At 40.1% G+C, this 27,111-nt stretch overlaps 1 protein-coding gene across 2 annotated transcripts in view; it reads right to left on the reverse strand.

Moving 5' to 3' along the window:
* The window catches only part of bnip2 (BCL2 interacting protein 2), a 79,147-nt gene that overhangs the window by 32,519 nt on the left and 19,517 nt on the right, over positions 1-27,111 (reverse strand). For both annotated transcript variants that reach the window (XM_045705975.2, XM_045705974.2), the window contains exons 5-7: positions 26,166-26,363; positions 11,665-11,847; positions 11,063-11,165 (exon numbers count right to left, since the gene is read on the reverse strand). In XM_045705975.2, coding sequence (XP_045561931.1) covers positions 11,063-11,165; positions 11,665-11,847; positions 26,166-26,363 — 484 coding nt within the window. The remainder of the gene's footprint in view (positions 1-11,062; positions 11,166-11,664; positions 11,848-26,165; positions 26,364-27,111) is intronic.

The raw sequence follows: 27,111 nt of genomic DNA on the forward strand, positions 1-27,111 counted from the left end.
CTACTACTGCTATATAGATACAGGCTACTACTACTACTACTACTGCTATATAGATACAGGCTACTACTACTACTACTACTGCTATATAGATACAGGCTACTACTACTACTACTACTGCTATATAGATACAGGCTACTACTACTACTACTACTGCTATATAGATACAGGCTACTACTACTACTACTACTGCTATATAGATACAGGCTACTACTACTACTACTACTGCTATATAGATACAGGCTACTACTACTACTACTACTACTGCTATATAGATACAGGCTACTACTACTACTGCTACTGCTATATAGATACAGGCTACTACTACTGCTATATAGATACAGGCTACTACTACTACTACTACTGCTATATAGATACAGGCTACTACTACTACTACTACTACTGCTATATAGATACAGGCTACTACTACTACTACTACTACTACTACTACTACTATATAGATACAGGCTACTACTACTACTACTACTACTACTACTACTACTACTACTATATAGATACAGGCTACTACTACTACTACTACTACTACTACTACTACTACTACTACTACTATATAGATACAGGCTACTACTACTACTACTGCTATATAGATACAGGCTACTACTACTGCTATATAGATACAGGCTACTACTACTACTACTGCTGCTATATAGATACAGGCTACTACTACTACTACTACTGCTATATAGATACAGGCTACTACTACTACTACTACTACTGCTATATAGATACAGGCTACTACTACTACTACTACTACTGCTATATAGATACAGGCTACTACTACTACTGCTATATAGATACAGGCTACTACTACTACTGCTATATAGATACAGGCTACTACTACTACTGCTATATAGATACAGGCTACTACTACTACTGCTATATAGATACAGGCTACTACTACTACTGCTATATAGATACAGGCTACTACTACTACTGCTATATAGATACAGGCTACTACAACTACTGCTATATAGATACAGGCTACTACTACTACAACTACTGCTATATAGATACAGGCTACTACTACTACTACTACTACTGCTATATAGATACAGGCTACTACTACTACTACTACTGCTATATAGATACAGGCTACTACTACTACTACTGCTATATAGATACAGGCTACTACTACTATTACTACTACTGCTATATAGATACAGGCTACTACTACTACTACTACTGCTATATAGATACAGGCTACTACTACTACTACTACTGCTATATAGATACAGGCTACTACTACTACTACTACTACTACTACTACTACTACTACTGCTATATAGATACAGGCTACTACTACTACTGCTATATAGATACAGGCTACTACTACTACTACTACTGCTGCTATATAGATACAGGCTACTACTACTACTACTACTGCTGCTATATAGATACAGGCTACTACTACTACTACTGCTATATAGATACAGGCTACTACTACTACTACTGCTATATAGATACAGGCTACTACTACTATTACTACTACTGCTATATAGATACAGGCTACTACTACTACTACTACTGCTATATAGATACAGGCTACTACTACTACTACTACTACTACTACTACTACTACTACTGCTATATAGATACAGGCTACTACTACTACTGCTATATAGATACAGGCTACTACTACTACTACTACTGCTGCTATATAGATACAGGCTACTACTACTACTACTACTGCTGCTATATAGATACAGGCTACTACTACTACTGCTGCTATATAGATACAGGCTACTACTACTACTGCTATATAGATACAGGCTACTACTACTGCTATATAGATACAGGCTACTACTACTACTACTACTACTGCTATATAGATACAGGCTACTACTACTATATAGATACAGGCTACTACTACTACTACTACTACTGCTATATAGATACAGGCTACTACTACTGCTATATAGATACAGGCTACTACTACTGCTATATAGATACAGGCTACTACTACTGCTATATAGATACAGCCTACTACTACTGCTATATAGATACAGGCTACTACTACTGCTATATAGATACAGGCTACTACTACTTAAACTACTACTGCTATATAGATACAGGCTACTACTACTACTACTACTACTACTACTACTACTACTGCTATATAGATACAGGCTACTACTACTACTACTACTGCTATATAGATACAGGCTACTACTACTACTACTACTACTACTGCTATATAGATACAGGCTACTACTACTACTACTACTACTACTACTGCTATATAGATACAGGCTACTACTACTACTACTACTGCTATATAGATACAGGCTACTACTACTACTACTACTACTACTGCTATATAGATACAGGCTACTACTACTACTACTACTGCTATATAGATACAGGCTACTACTACTACTACTACTGCTATATAGATACAGGCTACTACTACTACTACTACTGCTATATAGATACAGGCTACTACTACTACTACTACTGCTATATAGATACAGGCTACTACTACTACTACTACTGCTATATAGATACAGGCTACTACTACTACTACTACTGCTATATAGATACAGGCTACTACTACTACTACTACTACTGCTATATAGATACAGGCTACTACTACTACTGCTACTGCTATATAGATACAGGCTACTACTACTACTACTGCTACTGCTATATAGATACAGGCTACTACTACTACTACTACTACTGCTATATAGATACAGGCTACTACTACTACTACTACTGCTATATAGATACAGGCTACTACTACTACTACTACTGCTATATAGATACAGGCTACTACTACTACTACTACTATATAGATACAGGCTACTACTACTACTACTACTGCTATATAGATACAGGCTACTACTACTACTACTACTGCTATATAGATACAGGCTACTACTACTACTACTGCTATATAGATACAGGCTACTACTACTGCTACTACTGCTATATAGATACAGGCTACTACTACTACTACTACTACTACTGCTATATAGATACAGGCTACTACTACTACTGCTATATAGATACAGGCTACTACTACTACTACTACTACTGCTATATAGATACAGGCTACTACTACTACTACTACTACTATATAGATACAGGCTACTACTACTACTACTACTACTACTGCTATATAGATACAGGCTACTACTAGTGCTATATAGATACAGGCTACTACTACTGCTACTACTGCTATATAGATACAGGCTACTACTACTGCTATATAGATACAGGCTACTACTACTACTACTACTGCTATATAGATACAGGCTACTACTACTGCTATATAGATACAGGCTACTACTACTACTGCTATATAGATACAGGCTACTACTACTGCTATATAGATACAGGCTACTACTACTAATACTACTACTACTACTATATAGATACAGGCTACTGCTACTACTACTACTGCTATATAGATACAGGCTACTACTACTGCTATATAGATACAGTCTACTACTACTGCTATATAGATACAGGCTACTACTACTACTACTGCTATATAGATACAGGCTACTACTACTACTACTACTACTGCTATATAGATACAGGCTACTACTACTACTACTACTGCTATATAGATACAGGCTACTACTACTACTACTACTACTACTATATAGATACAGGCTACTACTACTGCTATATAGATACAGGCTACTAGTACTACTACTACTACTGCTATATAGATACAGGCTACTACTACTACTACTGCTATATAGATACAGGCTACTACTACTACTACTATATAGATACAGGCTACTACTACTACTATATAGATACAGGCTACTACTACTACTGCTACTGCTATATAGATACAGGCTACTACTACTACTACTACTGCTATATAGATACAGGCTACTACTACTACTGCTATATAGATACAGGCTACTACTACTACTGCTATATAGATACAGGCTACTACTACTACTACTACTGCTATATAGATACAGGCTACTACTACTACTACTGCTATATAGATACAGGCTACTACTACTACTACTGCTGCTATATAGATACAGGCTACTACTACTGCTATATAGATACAGGCTACTACTACTACTACTACTTCTGCTGCTATATAGATACAGGCTACTACTACTACTACTACTGCTGCTATATAGATACAGGCTACTACTACTGCTATATAGATACAGGCTACTACTACTACTACTACTACTACTATATAGATACAGGCTACTACTACTGCTATATAGATACAGGCTACTACTACTACTACTATATAGATACAGGCTACTACTACTACTACTGCTATATAGATACAGGCTACTACTACTACTATATAGATACAGGCTACTACTACTACTATATAGATACAGGCTACTACTACTACTGCTATATAGATACAGGCTACTACTACTACTACTACTACTGCTATATAGATACAGGCTACTACTACTACTACTACTACTACTGCTATATAGATACAGGCTACTACTACTACTGCTATATAGATACAGGCTACTACTACTACTGCTATATAGATACAGGCTACTACTACTACTACTACTGCTGCTATATAGATACAGGCTACTACTACTACTACTACTGCTGCTATATAGATACAGGCTACTACTACTACTGCTGCTATATAGATACAGGCTACTACTACTACTGCTATATAGATACAGGCTACTACTACTGCTATATAGATACAGGCTACTACTACTACTACTACTACTGCTATATAGATACAGGCTACTACTACTATATAGATACAGGCTACTACTACTACTACTACTACTGCTATATAGATACAGGCTACTACTACTGCTATATAGATACAGGCTACTACTACTGCTATATAGATACAGGCTACTACTACTGCTATATAGATACAGCCTACTACTACTGCTATATAGATACAGGCTACTACTACTGCTATATAGATACAGGCTACTACTACTTAAACTACTACTGCTATATAGATACAGGCTACTACTACTACTACTACTACTACTACTACTACTGCTATATAGATACAGGCTACTACTACTACTACTACTGCTATATAGATACAGGCTACTACTACTACTACTACTACTACTGCTATATAGATACAGGCTACTACTACTACTACTACTACTACATAGATACAGGCTACTACTACTACTACTACTGCTATATAGATACAGGCTACTACTACTACAGGCTACTACTACTACTACTACTACTACTGCTATATAGATACAGGCTACTACTACTACTACTACTGCTATATAGATACAGGCTACTACTACTACTACTGCTATATAGATACAGGCTACTACTACTACTACTACTGCTATATAGATACAGGCTACTACTACTACTACTACTGCTATATAGATACAGGCTACTACTACTACTACTACTGCTATATAGATACAGGCTACTACTACTACTACTACTACTGCTATATAGATACAGGCTACTACTACTACTGCTACTACTGCTATATAGATACAGGCTACTACTACTACTGCTACTGCTATATAGATACAGGCTACTACTACTACTACTGCTACTGCTATATAGATACAGGCTACTACTACTACTACTGCTACTGCTATATAGATACAGGCTACTACTACTACTACTACTACTGCTATATAGATACAGGCTACTACTACTACTACTACTGCTATATAGATACAGGCTACTACTACTACTACTACTGCTATATAGATACAGGCTACTACTACTACTACTACTGCTATATAGATACAGGCTACTACTACTACTACTGCTATATAGATACAGGCTACTACTACTGCTACTACTGCTATATAGATACAGGCTACTACTACTACTACTACTACTACTGCTATATAGATACAGGCTACTACTACTACTGCTATATAGATACAGGCTACTACTACTACTACTACTACTGCTATATAGATACAGGCTACTACTACTACTACTACTACTATATAGATACAGGCTACTACTACTACTACTACTACTACTACTGCTATATAGATACAGGCTACTACTAGTGCTATATAGATACAGGCTACTACTACTGCTACTACTGCTATATAGATACAGGCTACTACTACTGCTATATAGATACAGGCTACTACTACTACTACTACTGCTATATAGATACAGGCTACTACTACTGCTATATAGATACAGGCTACTACTACTACTGCTATATAGATACAGGCTACTACTACTGCTATATAGATACAGGCTACTACTACTACTACTACTACTACTACTATATAGATACAGGCTACTGCTACTACTACTACTGCTATATAGATACAGGCTACTACTACTGCTATATAGATACAGTCTACTACTACTGCTATATAGATACAGGCTACTACTACTACTACTGCTATATAGATACAGGCTACTACTACTACTACTACTACTGCTATATAGATACAGGCTACTACTACTACTACTACTGCTATATAGATACAGGCTACTAGTACTACTACTACTACTGCTATATAGATACAGGCTACTACTACTACTACTGCTATATAGATACAGGCTACTACTACTACTACTGCTATATAGATACAGGCTACTACTACTACTACTATATAGATACAGGCTACTACTACTACTATATAGATACAGGCTACTACTACTACTGCTATTGCTATATAGATACAGGCTACTACTACTACTACTACTGCTATATAGATACAGGCTACTACTACTACTGCTATATAGATACAGGCTACTACTACTACTGCTATATAGATACAGGCTACTACTACTACTACTACTGCTATATAGATACAGGCTACTACTACTACTACTGCTATATAGATACAGGCTACTACTACTACTACTGCTGCGATATAGATACAGGCTACTACTACTGCTATATAGATACAGGCTACTACTACTACTACTTCTACTGCTATATAGATACAGGCTACTACTACTACTACTACTGCTGCTATATAGATACAGGCTACTACTACTGCTATATAGATACAGGCTACTACTACTACTACTACTACTATATAGATACAGGCTACTACTACTGCTATATAGATACAGGCTACTACTACTACTACTATATAGATACAGGCTACTACTACTACTGCTATATAGATACAGGCTACTACTACTACTACTACTACTACTGCTATATAGATACAGGCTACTACTACTACTACTACTATATAGATACAGGCTACTACTACTACTACTACTATATAGATACAGGCTACTACTACTACTACTACTATATAGATACAGGCTACTACTACTACTACTACTATATAGATACAGGCTACTACTACTACTACTACTATATAGATACAGGCTACTACTACTACTACTACTATATAGATACAGGCTACTACTACTACTACTACTGCTATATAGATACAGGCTACTACTACTACTACTACTGCTATATAGATACAGGCTACTACTACTACTACTACTGCTATATAGATACAGGCTACTACTACTACTACTACTGCTATATAGATACAGGCTACTACTACTGCTATATAGATACAGGCTACTACTACTACTGCTACTACTACTGCTATATAGATACAGGCTACTACTACTACTACTACTACTACTGCTATATAGATACAGGCTACTACTACTACTACTACTACTGCTATATAGATACAGGCTACTACTACTACTGCTATATAGATACAGGCTACTACTACTACTGCTATATAGATACAGGCTACTACTACTACTACTACTACTACTACTACTACTGCTATATAGATACAGGCTACTACTACTACTACTACTGCTATATAGATACAGGCTACTACTACTACTACTACTGCTATATAGATACAGGCTACTACTACTACTACTACTACTACTACTACTACTACTACTACTACTACTACTGCTATATAGATACAGGCTACTACTACTACTACTACTACTACTACTGCTATATAGATACAGGCTACTACTACTACTACTACTACTACTGCTATATAGATACAGGCTACTACTACTGCTACTACTGCTATATAGATACAGGCTACTACTACTACTACTACTACTACTACTACTACTACTGCTATATAGATACAGGCTACTACTACTACTGCTATATAGATACAGGCTACTACTACTACTGCTATATAGATACAGGCTACTACTACTACTACTACTACTACTGCTATATAGATACAGGCTACTACTAGTGCTATATAGATACAGGCTACTACTACTGCTATATAGATACAGGCTACTACTACTACTACTACTGCTATATAGATACAGGCTACTACTACTGCTATATAGATACAGGCTACTACTACTACTACTACTGCTATATAGATACAGGCTACTACTACTGCTATATAGATACAGGCTACTACTACTACTACTACTACTATATAGATACAGGCTACTACTACTACTACTACTGCTATATAGATACAGGCTACTACTACTACTACTACTGCTATATAGATACAGGCTACTACTACTACTACTACTGCTATATAGATACAGGCTACTACTACTACTACTACTACTACTACTACTACTACTACTGCTATATAGATACAGGCTACTACTACTACTACTGCTATATAGATACAGGCTACTACTACTGCTACTACTGCTATATAGATACAGGCTACTACTACTACTACTACTACTACTACTACTACTGCTATATAGATACAGGCTACTACTACTACTGCTATATAGATACAGGCTACTACTACTATATAGATACAGGCTACTACTACTACTACTACTACTACTGCTATATAGATACAGGCTACTACTAGTGCTATATAGATACAGGCTACTACTACTGCTATATAGATACAGGCTACTACTACTACTACTACTGCTATATAGATACAGGCTACTACTAGTGCTATATAGATACAGGCTACTTCTACTGCTATATAGATACAGGCTACTACTACTGCTATATAGATACAGGCTACTACTACTACTACTACTGCTATATAGATACAGGCTACTACTACTACTACTACTGCTATATAGATACAGGCTACTACTACTACTACTACTACTACTACTACTACTGCTATATAGATACAGGCTACTACTACTACTACTGCTATATAGATACAGGCTACTACTACTGCTACTACTGCTATATAGATACAGGCTACTACTACTACTACTACTACTACTACTACTACTACTGCTGCTATATAGATACAGGCTACTACTACTACTACTACTGCTATATAGATACAGGCTACTACTACTACTGCTATATAGATACAGGCTACTACTACTACTACTATATAGATACAGGCTACTACTAGTGCTATATAGATACAGGCTACTACTACTGCTATATAGATACAGGCTACTACTACTGCTATATAGATACAGGCTACTACTACTACTACTACTGCTATATAGATACAGGCTACTACTACTACTACTACTACTACTATATAGATACAGGCTACTACTACTACTACTACTGCTATATAGATACAGGCTACTACTACTGCTATATAGATACAGGCTACTACTACTACTACTGCTATATAGATACAGGCTACTACTACTACTACTACTGCTATATAGATACAGGCTACTACTACTACTACTACTGCTATATAGATACAGGCTACTACTACTACTACTACTGCTATATAGATACAGGCTACTACTACTGCTATATAGATACAGGCTACTACTACTGCTATATAGATACAGGCTACTACTACTGCTACTACTGCTATATAGATACAGGCTACTACTACTACTGCTATATAGATACAGGCTACTACTACTGCTACTACTGCTATATAGATACAGGCTACTACTACTGCTATATAGATACAGGCTACTACTACTACTACTACTACTGCTATATAGATACAGGCTACTACTACTACTACTACTGCTATATAGATACAGGCTACTACTACTGCTATATAGATACAGGCTACTACTACTGCTATATAGATACAGGCTACTACTACTACTACTGCTATATAGATACAGGCTACTACTACTACTACTGCTATATAGATACAGGCTACTACTACTACTACTACTGCTATATAGATACAGGCTACTACTACTACTACTACTGCTATATAGATACAGGCTACTACTACTACTACTACTACTGCTATATAGATACAGGCTACTACTACTGCTATATAGATACAGGCTACTACTACTGCTACTACTGCTATATAGATACAGGCTACTACTACTACTACTACTACTGCTATATAGATACAGGCTACTACTACTACTACTGCTATATAGATACAGGCTACTACTAGTGCTACTACTGCTATATAGATACAGGCTACTACTACTGCTACTACTGCTATATAGATACAGGCTACTACTACTACTACTACTACTGCTATATAGATACAGGCTACTACTACTACTACTACTGCTATATAGATACAGGCTACTACTACTACTACTACTACTGCTATATAGATACAGGCTACTACTACTACTACTACTACTGCTATATAGATACAGGCTACTACTACTACTACTACTACATAGATACAGGCGTACAGAATGAGGCTAATTCGTTAACTTTCTATCAGAATATTTGTTTTATAAAGATAAGCATCATATTGTTAGATTAAAGTAGTAACTCTGGTTGGCCAAAAACAATATTCCTCACCTCACTGGTACGCACTGCCTTCATAGGGCTGCATAGCTGGTACGCACTGCCTTCATAGGGCTGCATAGCTAAACCTAATAATAGCCAGCTGGTACGCACTGCCTTCATAGGGCTGCATAGGCCTGCATAGCTGGTACGCACTGCCTTCATAGGCCTGCATAGCTAAACCTAATAATAGCCAGCTGGTACGCACTGCCTTCATAGGGCTGCATAGCTAAACTGCCTAAAATATAAAAATACCAGGTTACTCAGGAGAAAAGTGATTTATTCTCGGGATTGAACATTTGTAAAATAGCGGGAAAATATTAAATATATTTTTAGCATTGGTGTCCAAAAAAACCAATGCAAGTCAATATTCCGTTTCACAGGGTTGGCACCACCAGGGTTGGCACCACCAGGGTTGGCACCACCAGGACTCACTTGAAGAGGTTGTCCATGATGTAGCGGTAGTTGGGTTGGTTGCTCTCAGGCATGTAACACACGGCAAACACTATGATGGCGTTCAGGCCGTCTCCATAGTAACCTGGAACACATCACACAGGATCAAACACGCCACAACACAACCTGCTCTGCATGGGACATTGTTACTGTGAAAATGTGTTTTGATATAATTGGTCCAATACCCTCTTGGAGGACTAGGGTAATGGGTTAGGGGTAATGGGTTAGGGGTCAGGGGTCAAGGGTTACCTCCGTGGTTGATGACCCTCTTGGAGGACTAGGGTAATGGGTTAGGGGTAATGGGTCAAGGGTTAGGGGTCAAGGGTTACCTCCGTGGTTCATAACCCTCTTGGAGGACTAGGGTAATGGGTTAGGGGTAATGTGTTAGGGGTCATGGGTTAGGGGTCATGGGTTAGGGGTCATGGGTTAGGGGTCATGGGGTTAGGGGTTACCTGCGTGGTTGATGACCCTCTTGTAGGACTAGGGTAATGGGTTAGGGGTCAGGGGTTACCTCTGTGGTTCATAACCCTCTTGTAGGACTAGGGTAATGAGTTAGGGGTAATGTGTTAGGGGTCAAGGGTTACCTCCGTGGTTGATGACCCTCTTGTAGGGTTCTATTGCCTTCATGTCGACTTTGTGTTCCTGGTCTCCTATACGGAACACTCTCCAGCGCCGCCCCTCTTCCCGCTCCTCGGAGGCCGAGTACACCTGGACCGACTCCACCCCCTTCTGCAGAACCTCCGTGGTCTTGGGCTTCGGCAGGTCGTCTGAAAAGAGAGGTTCTTTTCAACTCTTTTCCTACCTTCCCTTTATCCAATAAAACACTCAATTTATATTTGAAAAGCTTCATATTGTGGGGAATTATATGACATGCTGAGTGCAACAAATAACCGTTTAAAATATAATATATTCCCCTGATCAACAGTGATGGCCAATCAGATGAACGATTCAGACAGTGATCATACGAATGGTACATCAAAACATGCAACAATCAAGATGGAGGAATAATACGGAGGATTTGGTCTTCACATTGTGGACAGACAATGACATGGTATTGCCGCTCAACACTGAAGTAACAGCTCACTACAGACTAGACGACCTTTTATCCCATAAGTCTAAGCCCTGTCTAAAGCGGGGGAATATAAAGCATATAAAAAAAAATATAGAGAATTTACGGCTATAAACCCATACAAACGCATCAAATAACAGATTCACTACATGGAAAAACATAGCCCACCCCCAAAAAAAATCTAAAGGAAGTTTGTTCTGAAGTGTCTGTCCTATATCTGAGAGATATAAGATCAAGAAACTTAGATATTTTTTTTAACATGAATTTAACGCCTTACTTTTGTCACTAAAGTGTCTCCATATATACCTCCATAGATTCTTTCGACTGGTACCAGAGGATCTTCAGTCGAGTCTTGCGAGACCTGTGGGCGTCCTAGAGCAAAACATGTACGCACGCGTTCACGAGCATCTCACCTTTCCACAGAGGGGTCATTAGTGGTTCGTAGGCCAAATCGTTCTGACGCTACAGACGATTTGGTGAGAAGACCCATTTTGGGGATGTCACATGGTCTGACAAACACAGCTCCAGCTCTGTCACCGCTAATGCAGAAGTGTTACACAGACATACGCGTTGGATTGAGATGCATCCAATGCAAAACAAAATCACTAGCTTAAAAACCGGACTGATTTTAACGGGATTCGATTTATGCAGGCTTCTACCTCAGGGGGTTAAACATCCGTCCCAGTACAAGGATCTAACAGCATTCCAAAACCGCACTTAACCTGTTCTCCTCTTAATATACACGTCACATCATAGAAACACAGTTAAATCAGAATAAAAACATGCTTGTACATGACCAACAATGTTCATAGAAATGACTCAAAAGAGAAGAAGAAATATCCCTTGATTTGTTCACGGTAAAAACAGAAAAAAAAAATAATAATCCCTTGATTCACATAGTTGATGCAAAGAAAACAAAAGTATATTTGGTTGATTGACCAGGCAGTATTGTCCATGAGACCTTACCACACTTGTTGACCTGGGAACTGTTGCCATGACAACAAGGGTAACTGTCCTTCCAGATGACAGAGGCCGGCAGCAGAGTGGAAACACAGAAACAACACAACACCATTTAAACCTGAACCATTTAACTACAGTTAACTGGCCCCATACAACTGTCAGGGTTCAACCATTTAAACCTTGTTGGACTTAACTGGACCCAGAACTATTGAACCAGGCTTAGTGGAGTCAGCTCCTAGGACAGACTAGTGTCCTGTCCTGGGATAGACTAGTGTCCTGGGATCGACTAGTGTCCTGTCCTGGGATCGACTAGTGTCCTGTCCTGGGATAGACTAGTGTCCTGTCCTGGGATAGACTAGTGTCCTGGGATCGACTAATGTCCTGTCCTGGGATAGACTAGTGTCCTATCCTGGGATAGACTAGTGTCCTATCCTGGGATAGACTAATGTCCTGTCCTGGGATAGACTAATGTCCTGTCCTGGGATAGACTAATGTCCTGTCCTGTGATAGACTAATGTCCTGTCCTGGGATAGACTAATGTCCTGTCCTGGGATAGACTAATGTCCTGTCCTGGGATAGACTAGTGTCCTGGGATAGACTAGTGTCCTAGGACAGACTAGTGTCCTATCCTGGGATAGACTAATGTCCTATCCTGGGATAGACTAGTGTCCTATCCTGGGATAGACTAATGTCCTATCCTGGGATAGACTAATGTCCTATCCTGGGATAGACTAATGTCCTATCCTGGGATAGACTAATGTCCTATCCTGGGATAGACTAATGTCCTATCCTGGGATAGACTAATGTCCTATCCTGGGATAGACTAATGTCCTATCCTGGGATAGACTAATGTCCTATCCTGGGATAGACTAATGTCCTATCCTGGGATAGACTAATGTCCTATCCTGGGATAGACTAATGTCCTATCCTGGGATAGACTAATGTCCTATCCTGGGATAGACTAATGTCCTATCCTGGGATAGACTAATGTCCTATCCTGGGATAGACTAGTGTCCTGTCCTGGGATAGACTAGTGTCCTGTCCTGGGATAGACTAGTGTCCTGTCCTGGGATAGACTAGTGTCCTGTCCTGGGATAGACTAGTGTCCTGTCCTGGGATAGACTAGTGTCCTGTCCTGGGATAGACTAGTGTCCTGGGATAGACTAGTGTCCTGGGATAGACTAGTGTCCTAGGACAGACTAGTGTCCTATCCTGGGATAGAATAATGTCCTGGGATAGACTAATGTCCTATCCTGGGATAGACTAGTGTCCTGGGATAGACTAATGTCCTGTCCTGGGATAGACTAATGTCCTGGGATAGACTAATGTCCTGGGATAGACTAATGTCCTGTCCTGGGATAGACTAATGTCCTGTCCTGGGATAGACTAATGTCCTATCCTGGGATAGACTAGTGTCCTATCCTGGGATAGACTAGTGTCCTATCCTGGGATAGACTAGTGTCCTATCCTGGGATAGACTAGTGTCCTATCCTGGGATAGACTAGTGTCCTGTCCTGGGATAGACTAATGTCCTGTCCTGGGATAGACTAATGTCCTGTCCTGGGATAGACTAATGTCCTGTCCTGGGATAGACTAATGTCCTGTCCTGGGATAGACTAATGTCCTGTCCTGGGATAGACTAATGTCCTGTCCTGGGATAGACTAATGTCCTGTCCTGGGATAGACTAATGTCCTGTCCTGGGATAGACTAATGTCCTGTCCTGGGATAGACTAATGTCCTGTCCTGGGATAGACTAATGTCCTGTCCTGGGATAGACTAATGTCCTGTCCTGGGATAGACTAATGTCCTGTCCTGGGATAGACTAATGTCCTGTCCTGGGATAGACTAATGTCCTGTCCTGGGATAGACTAATGTCCTGTCCTGGGATAGACTAATGTCCTGTCCTGGGATAGACTAGTGTCCTGGATAGGTTTATGTAACCAGGCAGTGAGCTGGACAGGTTTATGTAACCAGAGAATAAGCTGGATAGATATTTTTAACATGGCAGTTAGCGGGAGGGCCCTTTTCAACTCTAATGGCTAGGTTTGGATCCTCTGGGGTCCTAAAGCTGAGGGAGAACTTCACTAAGACTCACACACTACTACTATTGTCCCAGGTTAGGCGATACAAAGTTAATTTACTGTTTAACTTTTTTGGGATGGGGGCAGCATTCTGAGTTTTGGATGAAAAGCGTGCCCAAAGTAAACTGCCTGCTACTCAGGCCCAAAAGCTAGGATATGCATATATAGATTTGGATAGAAAACACTCTAAAGTTTCTAAAACTGTTAAAATAATGTCTGTGAGTATAACAGAACTGAAATGGCAGGCGAAAACCTGAGGAAAATCCATTCAGGAAGTGCTATTATTTTGAAATGGGTGTTTTTCCATTGAAAGCCTATCCACCATTTAAAGGGATAGGACCCAGATTCCATTCCCTATGGCTTCCACTAGCTGTTAACAGTCTTTAGACATTGTTTCAGGCCTTTATTCTGAAAAATGAGGGAGAATGAGCAGTTTCAATGAGAGGCCAGTGGAAAGACACCAACCTGTTTGGTGCGCAATCCCGAGAGCGCGCCTTTTGTTGTTTTTCTTTTATACTGACAACGCTTTTGTCCGGTTGAAATATTATCGATTATTTAGGCTAAAAACAACCTGAGGATTGATTATAAACAACGTTTGACATGTTTCTACGAACTTTACGGAAACTATTTGGAATTTGTCTGCCTCTTGTGACCGCATTTGAGCCATTGGATTACTGAACAAAACGCGGCAACAAAATTTTGGTTTTTGGATATAAAGAGGGACTTTATCGAACAAAACAAACATTTATTGTGTAACCGGGAGTCTTGTGAGTGTAACCATACGAAGATCAAAGGTAAATGATGAATTTTATTGCTATTTCTGACTTTCGTGACTAATCTACTTGGCTGCTAACTGTTTGTAATGTTTTGTGTGTTGAGCGCTGTCCTCTGATAATCGCATGGTTTGCTTTCGCCGTAAAGCCTTTTTGAAATCTGACACGGTGGCTGGATTAACAACAACTTAAGCTTTATTTTGATGTATTGCACTTGAGATTTCATGCAAGTTAAATATTTATAGTAGTTTAATTTGAATTTGGCGCTCTGCAATTTAACACGGTATCTCTGTTCATTCAAATTGCCATCGTTAAAATGCAATTGTGTTAGTTGTCCGTAGCTTATGCCTGCCCATACCATAACCCCACCATGGGGGTACTCTGTTCACATCGTTGACATCAGCAAGCCCACACGACGCCATCTGCCCGGTACAGTTGAGAGAACAGTAACTAGGGTGGCTGGAGTCTAAAAATGTTTAGGGCCATCCTCTGAAACAGCCTGGTATAGAGGTCCAGGATGGCAGGGAGCTTGGCCCCGGTGATGTACTGGGCCGTACGCGCTACCCTCTGTAGCACCTTACGGTCAGATGCCGAGCAGTTGCCATATCAAGCAGGGGGGGCACAAAGTGAGTACACCGATATGTAGTAGGCAGTAAGTAGGTGAACAGATATGTAATAAGCACTAAGTAGGTGTTGGAATCGGCTAAACTTTGATCATTGAGATAGTAAATGAATGATAGGAAATGAAAGAGACTAGGTTTTATGTCTCTGTAGAAGGACAGATAGCTGTGGAATGTGTTGGGGGACGGGATCAGAGCACCGTGTTGATACAGGAAAGACAGATGGACATCTGTGGATTAGGTGAAGGAGGGGTTGAGGTCAGAGGTGAGGACAGGTCACCTGAAGGGTTTAATAAGGGTTTGGGATCTAGTTACTCTTTTCCTGTTAAACCATAAGAAAGATTGGAGAGAAGGAGGAGTGTCTTAAGTGGGATATAAATATCTGGATGGGACAAATGTTGGGTTGTCTGATTACAGCTGTACAGAACCTTTGGGAAGAATTAAACTCGGTTAAAGCTTCTCTAGTGTCCGTGGGTTATTTACTATGAAAAACAAGAACCTAACATAGGTAAACAGATATGTAGTAGGCAGGAAGTATGTAAACAGATATGTAGTAGGCAGGAAGTATGTAAACAGATATGTAGTAGGCAGTAAGTATGTAAACAGATATGTAGTAGGCAGGAAGTATGTAAACAGATATGTAGTAGGCAGGAAGTATGTAAACAGATATGTAGTAGGCAGGAAGTATGTAAACAGATATGTAGTAGGCAGTAAGTATGTAAACAGATATGTAGTAGGCAGTAAGTATGTAAACAGATATGTAGTAGGCAGTAAGTATGTAAACAGATATGTAGTAGGCAGTAAGTATGTAAACAGATATGTAGTAGGCAGTAAGTATGTAAACAGATATGTAGTAGGCAGTAAGTATGTAAACAGATATGTAGTAGGCAGTAAGTATGTAAACAGATATGTAGTAGGCAGTAAGTATGTAAACAGATATGTAGTAGGCAGTAAGTATGTAAACAGATATGTAGTAGGCAGTAAGTATGTAAACAGATATGTAGTAGGCAGTAAGTATGTAAACAGATATGTAGTAGGCACTAAGTATGTAAACAGATATGTAGTAGGCAGTAAGTATGTAAACAGATATAATAGGCAGTAAGTAGTTAACTTCTTTGGGATAGGGGGCAGTATTTCCACGGCCGGATAAAAAACGTACCCGATTTAATCTGGTTACTACTCCTGCCCAGAAACTGGGAGTGCATTCTGACGAAGAACAGCAAAGGTAATCCAATTTTTCTTATAGTAAATCTGAGTTTGTTGAGGGCCAAACTTGGGCTATAAAAGCCATTTTAAAATCTGACACCGCGAGTGCATAAAGGAGTTCTGTATCTATAATTCTTAAAATAATTGTTATGTATTTTGTCAACGTTTATCGAGAGTAATTTAGTAAATTCACCGTAAATTTGCGGTGGGTATGCTAGTTCTGAACATCACATGCTAATGTAAAAAGCTGGTTTTTGATATAAATATGAACTTGATTGAACAAAACATGCATGTATTGTATAACAATGTCCTAGGAGTGTCATCTGATGAAAATCAAAGGTTAGTGCTGCATTTAGCTGTGGTTTTGGTTTTTGTGATGCATGCTAGTTGCTTGGAAATGGCTGTGTGTTTTTTTGTGTCTATGTACTCTCCTAACATAATCTAATGTTTTGCTTTCGCTGTAAAGCCTTTTGGAAATCGGACAACGTGATTCGATTCAGGAGAAGTGTATCTATAAAATAGTGTAAAATAGTCCTGTTTGAGAACTCTGAATTATGACATTTTGTGGTTTTAAATTTGGCGCTCTGATTTGTCACTGGCTGTTGAATAGTGTGGTACGATTTCGTCCCACCTCCCCTAGAGAGGTTAAACAGATATGTAGTAGGTAGTAAGTGAGTAAACCGATATGACTAAGGAGTTAATCAGTGTAATTGTTCTATAAATAGACTGGTATTTACCTCTCCGTGTTTGCAGGATGTTGTTTATTTTTACTAGCTAATTTATATATATACTGCTCAAAAAAATAAAGGGAACACTTAACCTGTTTGGGCTAGGGGGCAGTATTGAGAATTTTGGAAAAAATATGTGCCCATTTTTAACTGCCTCCTACACCAACTGAGAAGCTAGAATATGCATATTATTGTTCAGGTTTGGATAGAAAACACCCTAAAGTTTCTAAAACTGTTTGAATGGTGTCTGTGAGTATAACAGAACTCCTATGGCAGGCAAAAACCTGACAAGGTTTCATGCAGGAAGTGGCCTGTCTGACAAGGAGTCGTGCGTCTTGCATCTGTTTATTGAAGAGTAAGGATCTTAGCTGTAACGTGACAATTCCCAGGGCTCCAATAGGCTCTCAGAACCCGGGAAAAACCTGAACGATGACGAGGCAGCCTCTGGCTGAAACAGATTATCGCCTTATCCAAGTGGCCGATCAGAGGACCATTGAATGAGGCGCGTGCACGATTCGCCCCCGTGGAGAAATTTCATTCGGCTGTTTAGCTTATTGCAGATTCCCGGTCGGAATATTATCGCTTTTCTACGAGATAAATGGCCTAAAAATTGGTTTTAAACAGCGGTTGACATGCTTCGAAGTACGGTAATGGAATATTTAGACATTTTTTGTCACGCCATGCGCGCGACCGTTATTTACCATTCGTATAGTGTCTAGAACGCACGAACAAAACAGAGGATATTTGGATATAACGATGGATTATTTGGGACCAAACCTACATTTGTTATTGAAGTAGAAGTCCTGGGAGTGCATTCTGACGAAGAACAGGAAAGGTAAGAACATTTTTCTTATAGGAAATAGGATTTTGGTGAAGGCTAATCTTGCCGGGTGTCTAAATAGCTAGCCGTGATGGCTGGGCTATGTACTTAGAATATTGCAAAATGTGCTTCATCCGAAAAGCTATTTTAAAATCGGACATATCGAGTGCATAGAGGAGTAATGTATCTATAATTCTTAAAATAATTGTTATGCTTTTTGTGAACGTTTATCGTGAGTAATTTAGCAAACTGTTAGTAAATTCCCCGGAAGGTTGCGGGGGGTATGCTTTTTCTGAACGTCACATGCTAATGTAAAAAGCTGTTTTTTGATATAAATATGAACTTGATTGAACAGACATGCATGTATTGTATAACATAATGTCCTAGGTGTGTCATCTGATGAAGATCATCAAAGGTTAGTGCTGCATTTAGCTGTGGTTTGGGTTTTTGTGACATTATATGCTAGCTTGAAAAATGGGTGTCTGATTATTTCTGGCTGGGCACTCTCCTGACATAATCTAATGTTTTGCTTTCGTTGTAAAGCCTTTTTGAAATCGGACAGTGTGGTTAGATTAACCTGTTGGGTCTAGGGGGCAGCATTTGCACGTCTGGATAAAAAAAATGTACCCGATTTAATCTGGTTACTAATCCTACCCAGTAACTAGAATATGCATATACTTATTATATATGGATAGAAAACACTCTAAAGTTTCCAAAACTGTTTGAATGGTGTCTGTGAGTATAACAGAACTCATTTGGCAGGCAAAACCCTGAGACATTTTCTGACAGGAAGTGGATACCTGATGTGTTGTATTGACTTTAAACCTATCCCATTGAAAAACACAGGGGCTGAGGAATATTTTGGCACTTCCTATTGCTTCCACTAGATGTCACCAGCCTTTACAAAGTGTTTTGAGTCTTCTGGAGGGAGATCTGACCGAACAAGAGCCATGGAACGATGATGTCCCATTAGACACCTGGCGCGCTAGTTCATGTTGGGTACCCTCGTTCCAATACGTTATAAAAGAGTATGCATTCGTCCACCTTGAATATTATTCATGTTCTGGTTAAAAAAGGCCCTAATGATTTATGCTATACAACGTTTGACATGTTTGAACGAACGGAAATATATTTTTTCCCCTCGTTCATGACGAGAAGTCCGGCTGGCTTACATCATGTGCTAACGAGACGGAGATTTTTGGACATAAATGATGAGCTTTTTTGAACAAAACTACATTCGTTATGGACCTGTGATACCTGGAAGTGACATCTGATGAAGAGAATCAAAGGTAATGGATTATTTACATAGTATTTTCGATTTTAGATCTCCCCAACATGACGTCTAGTCTGTATCGCAACGCGTATTTTTCTGGGCGCAGTGCTCAGATTATTGCAAAGTGTGATTTCCCAGTAAGGTTATTTTTAAATCTGGCAAGTTGATTGCGTTCAAGAGATGTAAATCTATAATTCTCTTGAAATGCACCTGCTGTTGATGGAGTGCACCACGGGTGCCACGCTAGCGTCCCACCTAGCCCCAAGAGGTTAAGGAGAGTCTTGTCTTTAAATAGCTGTAAAATAGTCATATGTTTGAGAAATTGAAGTAATAGTATTTCAAACGATTCAAAAATCGCGCCACTGAATTCAGGTGGCTGTTACGTAGGTGGGTTGAATTCGTCCCGCCTTGCCCATAGAGGTTAAACAACACATGCTAGATCTGAATGAAAGAAATAATCTTATTAAATACTTTTTTCTTTACATAGTTGAATGTGCTCACAACAAAATCACAAAAATAATCAATGGAAATCCAATTTAGCAACCCATGGAGGTCTGGATTTGGAGTCACACTCAAAATTAAAGTGGAAAACCACACTACAGGCTGATCCAACTTTGATGTAATGTCCTTAAAACAAGTCAAAATGAGGCTCAGTAGTGTGTGTGGCCTCCACGTGCCTGTATGACCTCCCTACAATGCCTGGGCATGCTCCTGATGAGGTGGCGGATGGTCTCCTGAGGGATCGCCTCCCAGACCTGGACTAAAGCATCCGCCAACTCCTGGACAGTCTGTGGTGCAACGTGGCGTTGGTGGATGGAGCGAGACATGATGTCCCAGATGTGCTCAATTGGATTCAGGTCTGGGGAACGGGCGGGCCAGTCCATAGCATCAATGCCTTCCTCTTGCAGGAACTGCTGACACACTCCAGCCACATGAGGTCTAGCATTGTCTTGCATTAGGAGGAACCCAGGGCCAACCGCACCAGCATATGGTCTCACAAGGGGTCTGAGGATCTCATCTCGGTACCTAATGGCAGTCAGGCTACCTCTGGCGAGCACATGGAGGGCTGTGCGGCCCCCCAAAGAAATGCCACCCCACACCATGACTGACCCACCGCCAAACCGGTCATGCTGGAGGATGTTGCAGGCAGCAGAACGTTCTCCACGGCGTGTCCAGACTCTGTCACGTCTGCCACGTGCTCAGTGTGAACCTGCTTTCATCTGTGAAGAGCACAGGGCGCCAGTGGTGAATTTGCCAATCTTGGTGTTCTCTGGCAAATGCCAAGCGTCCTGCACGGTGTTGGGCTGTAAGCACAACCCCCACCTGTGGACGTCGGGCCCTCATACCATCCTTATGGAGTCTGTTTCTGACCGTTTGAGCAGACACATGCACATTTGTGGCCTGCTGGAGGTCATTTTGCAGGGCTCTGGCAGTGCTTCTCCTGCTCCTCCTTGCACAAAGGCGGAGGTAGCGGTCCTGCTGCTGGGTTGTTGCCCTCCTACGGCCCCCTCCACGTCTCCTGATGGCTTGTCTCCTGGTAGCGCCTCCATGCTCTGGACACTACGCTGACAGACACAGCAAACCTTCTTGCCACAGCTCGCATTGATGTGCCATCCTGGATGAGCTGCACTACCTGAGCCACTTGTGTGGGTTGTAGACTCCGTCTCATGCTACCACTAGAGTGAAAGCACCGCCAGCATTCAAAAGTGACCAAAACATCAGCCAGGAAGCATAGGAACTGAGAAGCGGTCTGTGGTCCCCACCTGCAGAACCACTCCTTTATTGGGGGTGTCTTGCTAATTGCCTATAATTTCCACCTGTTGTCTATTCCATTTGCACAACAGCATGTGAAATTTATTGTCAATCAGTGTTGCTTCCTAAGGGGACAGTTTGATTTCACAGAAGTGTGATTGACTTGGAGTTACATTGTGTTGTTTAAGTGTTCCCTTTATTTTTTTGAGCAGTGTATTTTGTAGTGGTGTAAAGTACTTAAGTAAAAATACTTTAAAGTACTACTTAATTAAGTAGTTTGTTGGGGTATCGGTACTTTACTATTTATAGTTTTGACTACTTTTACTTGACTACATTCCTAAGGAAATGATGTACTTTTTACTCCATACATGTTACCTGACACCCAAAAGCACTCGTTACATTTTGAATGCTTAGCAGGACAGGAAAATGGACTGATTCACGGACTTATCAAGGCAACACATGGTCATCCCTTCTGCTTGGGGGACTCACTAAACACAAATGCATCTTTTGTAAATGATGTCTGAGTGTTGGAGTGTGCCATACATTTTAAGTGTGCCATACATTGCTTAAAAGGAATTTGAAATGTACACATTTACTTTTGATAAAGTATATTTAGAACCGAATACTTTTAGACTTTTACTCAAATAGTATTTTACTGGGTGACTTTCACTTGAGAAACTTTCTATTAAAAAGGTATGTATACTTTTACTGAAGTATGACAAATGTGTACTTTTTCCCAACACTGATCTTTTGGGATATTATTATCAAGTACAGGTACAGTGCATTCAGAAAGTATTCAGACCCCTTGATTTTTTCCACATTGTTACGTTACAGCCTTATTCAATTATTATTTTTTACTCAAAATACTCAATTTACACACAATACCCCATAAAGACAAAGCGAAAACAGGTTTTATGAAATATTTGGAAATGTATTAATAAAAACACAGAAATATCTTACTTATATAAGTATTCAGTATCCCTTTGCTATGAGACATGAAATTGAGCTCAGGTGCATCGTTTCCATTGATCATCCTTGAGATGTTTTTGCAACTTGATCGGAGTCCACCTGTGGTCAATTCAATTGATTGGACATGATTTGGAAAGACACAAACCTGTCTATATAAGGTCCCACAGTTGACAGTGCATGTCAGAGCAAAAACCAAGCCATGAGGTCGAAGGAATTAACCGTAAGGCTCCGAGACAGGATTGTGTCGAGGCACAGATCTGGGGAAGGGTACCAAAAAAAGTCTGCAGCATTGAAGTTCCCCAAGAACACAGTGGCCTCCATTATTCTTAAATGGAAGAAGTTTAGAACCACCAAGACTCTTCCTTGAGCTGGCCGCCCGGCCAAACTGAGCAGAAGGACAACCAGCTCTGCAGCACTCCACCAATCAGGCCTTTATGGAAGAGTGGCAAGACGGAAGTCACTCCTCAGTAAAAGTCACATGACAGCCCGCTTGGAGTTTGCCAAAAGGCATCTAAAGGACTCTCAGACCATGAGAAACAAGATTCTCTGGTCTGATTAAACCAAGATAGAACTCTTTGGCCTGAATGCCAAGTGTCACGTCTGGAGGAAACATGGCACCATCCCTACGGTGAAGCATGGTGGTGGCAGCCTCATGCTGTGTGGATGTTTCTCAGCAGCAGGGACTGGGAGACTAGTCAGGATTGAGGGAAAGATGAAGAGAGCAAAGTTCAGAGAGATCTGATGAAAACCTTCTCCAGAGCACTCAGGACCTCTGGGGTGGGATGAAGGTTCACCGTCCAACAGGACAACGACCCTAAGCACACAGCCAAGACAACGCAGGAATGGCTTCAGGACAAGTCCCTGAATGTCCTTGAGTGGTCCAGCCAGAGCCTGGACTTGAACCCGATCGGACATCTCTGGAGACCTGAAAATAGCTGTGCACCGACGCTTTCCATCCAACCTGACAGAGCTTGAGATGATCTGTAAGGAAGTATGGGAGAAACTCCCCAAATACAGGTGTGCCAAGTTTGTAGCGTCATACCCAAGAAGACTTGAGGCTGTAATCACTGCCAAATGTGCTTCAACAAAAGTACTGAGTAAAGGATCTTGATACTTATGTAAATGTAATAAAATGCTTTAAAAAATATATATAAATAAGCAAACAATCCTAAAAAACATTTTTTTCCTTTGTCATTATGGGGTATTGTGTGCAGATTGATGAGGAAAATAATTTATTTAATCAATTTTAGAATAAGACTAAGTTAACAAAATGTGGGAAAAGTCAAGGGGTCTGAACACTTTCCGAATGCATTGTAATGTCTACTTCACCGTCAGCCCATTTTAAACTGCAGGGTAATGTACAAGTTGTCTTTTCTTTAAAGATCCAATAAATAATACGGTAAACTTAGCTTAATTAGGTTTTATTCCAGAGAGGCCAGAAAAGTTAACTAGATCTTAAATGAGACATTGCAGGGATCTAGCTTGCGGACTTAATATAACACTCGAGTCATCGGCATACATGTACACCTTTCTATAAGCCAAAAGAACAGATTTATTCACTCGCCGCAGTTGTCTCATCAAGGTTACCGCTCGCCGGCCTCTATTGCGCCGCCTTCTCCTTCTTCGAGTGTCGGGGATTTGGGCCTGGTCCGGGATAATCAATATGTGACCCGTTTCAGGAAACTAGGTGTATGACGCGGGTCACTACTTCACACGAGAGACTGTCATGTTTTTTTTTGTTTTTTTTATCAAAATGTTTTTTTGGGGGGGGGGGCAGAAATGCCTTCTCGAACATGTGAACTTTCATGTGCCTTAGTAACAAACTCGTATGCCATTAGTAAATAAGAATACAATTGTTAAATTACGAGCCTTGTTGGTTTAGCCACAGAAAAAGACAGCAACCTTCCTGCTAGCCATGAATGGCTGAGATAATGAGTGGGCTGGACATGCCGAGAGAGGAGTTTGGATTGGTCTGCCATATAGAAGGCTTCTGTCTATTTGAGCTGGTTAGTATGTCTAACAGAACTTTTTTTTTTTTTATATATATTGTTTAGAAGAACTGCGTAAGTGTTGCTCTCCACTTCCTGGAGAACCGAGTTTGGAAATCAGTGGAATTAGAGTATGAGAAAACACGAGGATCTGGATTACATCTTCAAACTAAGGGCAACCATGGCTTCCATGATGTATACGGGTAAGATAGTCTAGCTAGCTACATTTCCAGATATTACACAAATCTAATTTTGACAAAGTTGTTTCCTTTCCAAGTTAAAGTGTGCTGTTAGCTAGCTAGCTAACGTTAGCTGGCTGGCTCGCTAGCTAACGTTACGTGTATGATCTTATTATTCGTATCTCAGAGGTATTTGCTTGGCTAGTTAAAGCCTGAAGTTAGCTAGCTACATTGAACCTGATTCGTTATGCAAGTAACCATTTCGGGTACATTCGTAAATTCAGTATGGCCATGTACTCCGATTTCAGAGCACTCTCATCTGAGTGTGCCAGAGCGCAGAATAACTGATACATTTACGAACGCCGAACACCCATTAAATATGGCCAGTGTCAGTAAACGTCAGCAAAAAAAAGCGTAACTAAAAATGTTGCCAGCAGCACAGTTAGTCACAAACGCCCTGGATAACATGAAAACAGCCTAACCAGCTCTGCTTGGGGGAGTAAAATGGTCAGAGTGGGATGTTCTCTCATTTGAGTCTAGCTAGCTAGCCAGTTAGTTTGGGTGCTTGACTGCCGTTGGGAGGTCAGAACGTTCGGATCAACGCTACACAAAAAGTCCAGGGTTGTACCTAATGTTATACAAGTACATTGTGTTACAGGTCCATACCTTCCCATTCAAACTCATTACTGTTGTCAGACGGTGTGTCTATATCATCCAGGTCTAGCTCTGCACTCTCCTCCTCCAGCTCATCAGACAGCAGAGATCCTTCACTCCGATCCAGAGTCAGGCTGATGTCTGGGGCAGCAAGCTTCTTCTTAGTCTTCTTACCACCACCACTCAGAGCAGAATAGCCCCCTGCAGAAGCTGGGAGAGGAGAGAGAAGTTAGATATAGGCAAGCCTAGATACCTTACCCCTCTCAGAAGTTAGAGAAAATATATACACATTACATAGCCTGGAGAAGCTGGAGAAAATAAACTCAGCAAAAAAAATAAAAAAGGTCCCTTTTTCAGGACCCTGTCTTTCAAAGATAATTTGTAAAAATCCAAATAACTTCACAGATCTTCATTGTAAAGGGTTTAACTTCTTATGGCTTTGGGGGCGCCATTTTCACATCCGGATGAAAAGTGTGCCCAGAGTAAACTGCCTGCTACTCAGGCCCAGAAGCTAAGATATGCATATTATTAGTAGATTTGGATAGAAAACACTCTGAAGTTTCTAAAATGATGTCTGTGAGTATAACAGAACTCATATGGCAGGCAAAAACCTGACAAAAAAATCCAACCAGGAAGTGGGAAATCTGAGGTTTGTTGTTTTTCAAGTGATTGCCTATCCAATATACAGTGTCTTTGGGGTCATCTTGCACTTCCCAAGGCTTCCACTAGATGTCAACAGTCTTTAGAATGTTGTTTCAGGCTTCTACTGTGAAGGGGGAGAGAATAAGAGCTGTTGGAATCAGGGGTCTGGCTGAAAACCATGAGTTGTTGATCGCGCCCGGTCGCGAGCACGAGCTCCGTTCTCTTTCCTTTCTAAAGACAAAGGAATTGTCCGGTTGGAATATTAATGAAGATTTATGATAAAAACATCCTAAAGATTGATTCTATACATCATTTG

The sequence above is a fragment of the Salmo salar genome, chromosome 23 (genome assembly GCF_965601325.2).
Source record: "Salmo salar chromosome 23, fSalSal1, whole genome shotgun sequence".
Lineage (NCBI taxonomy): Eukaryota > Metazoa > Chordata > Actinopteri > Salmoniformes > Salmonidae > Salmo > Salmo salar.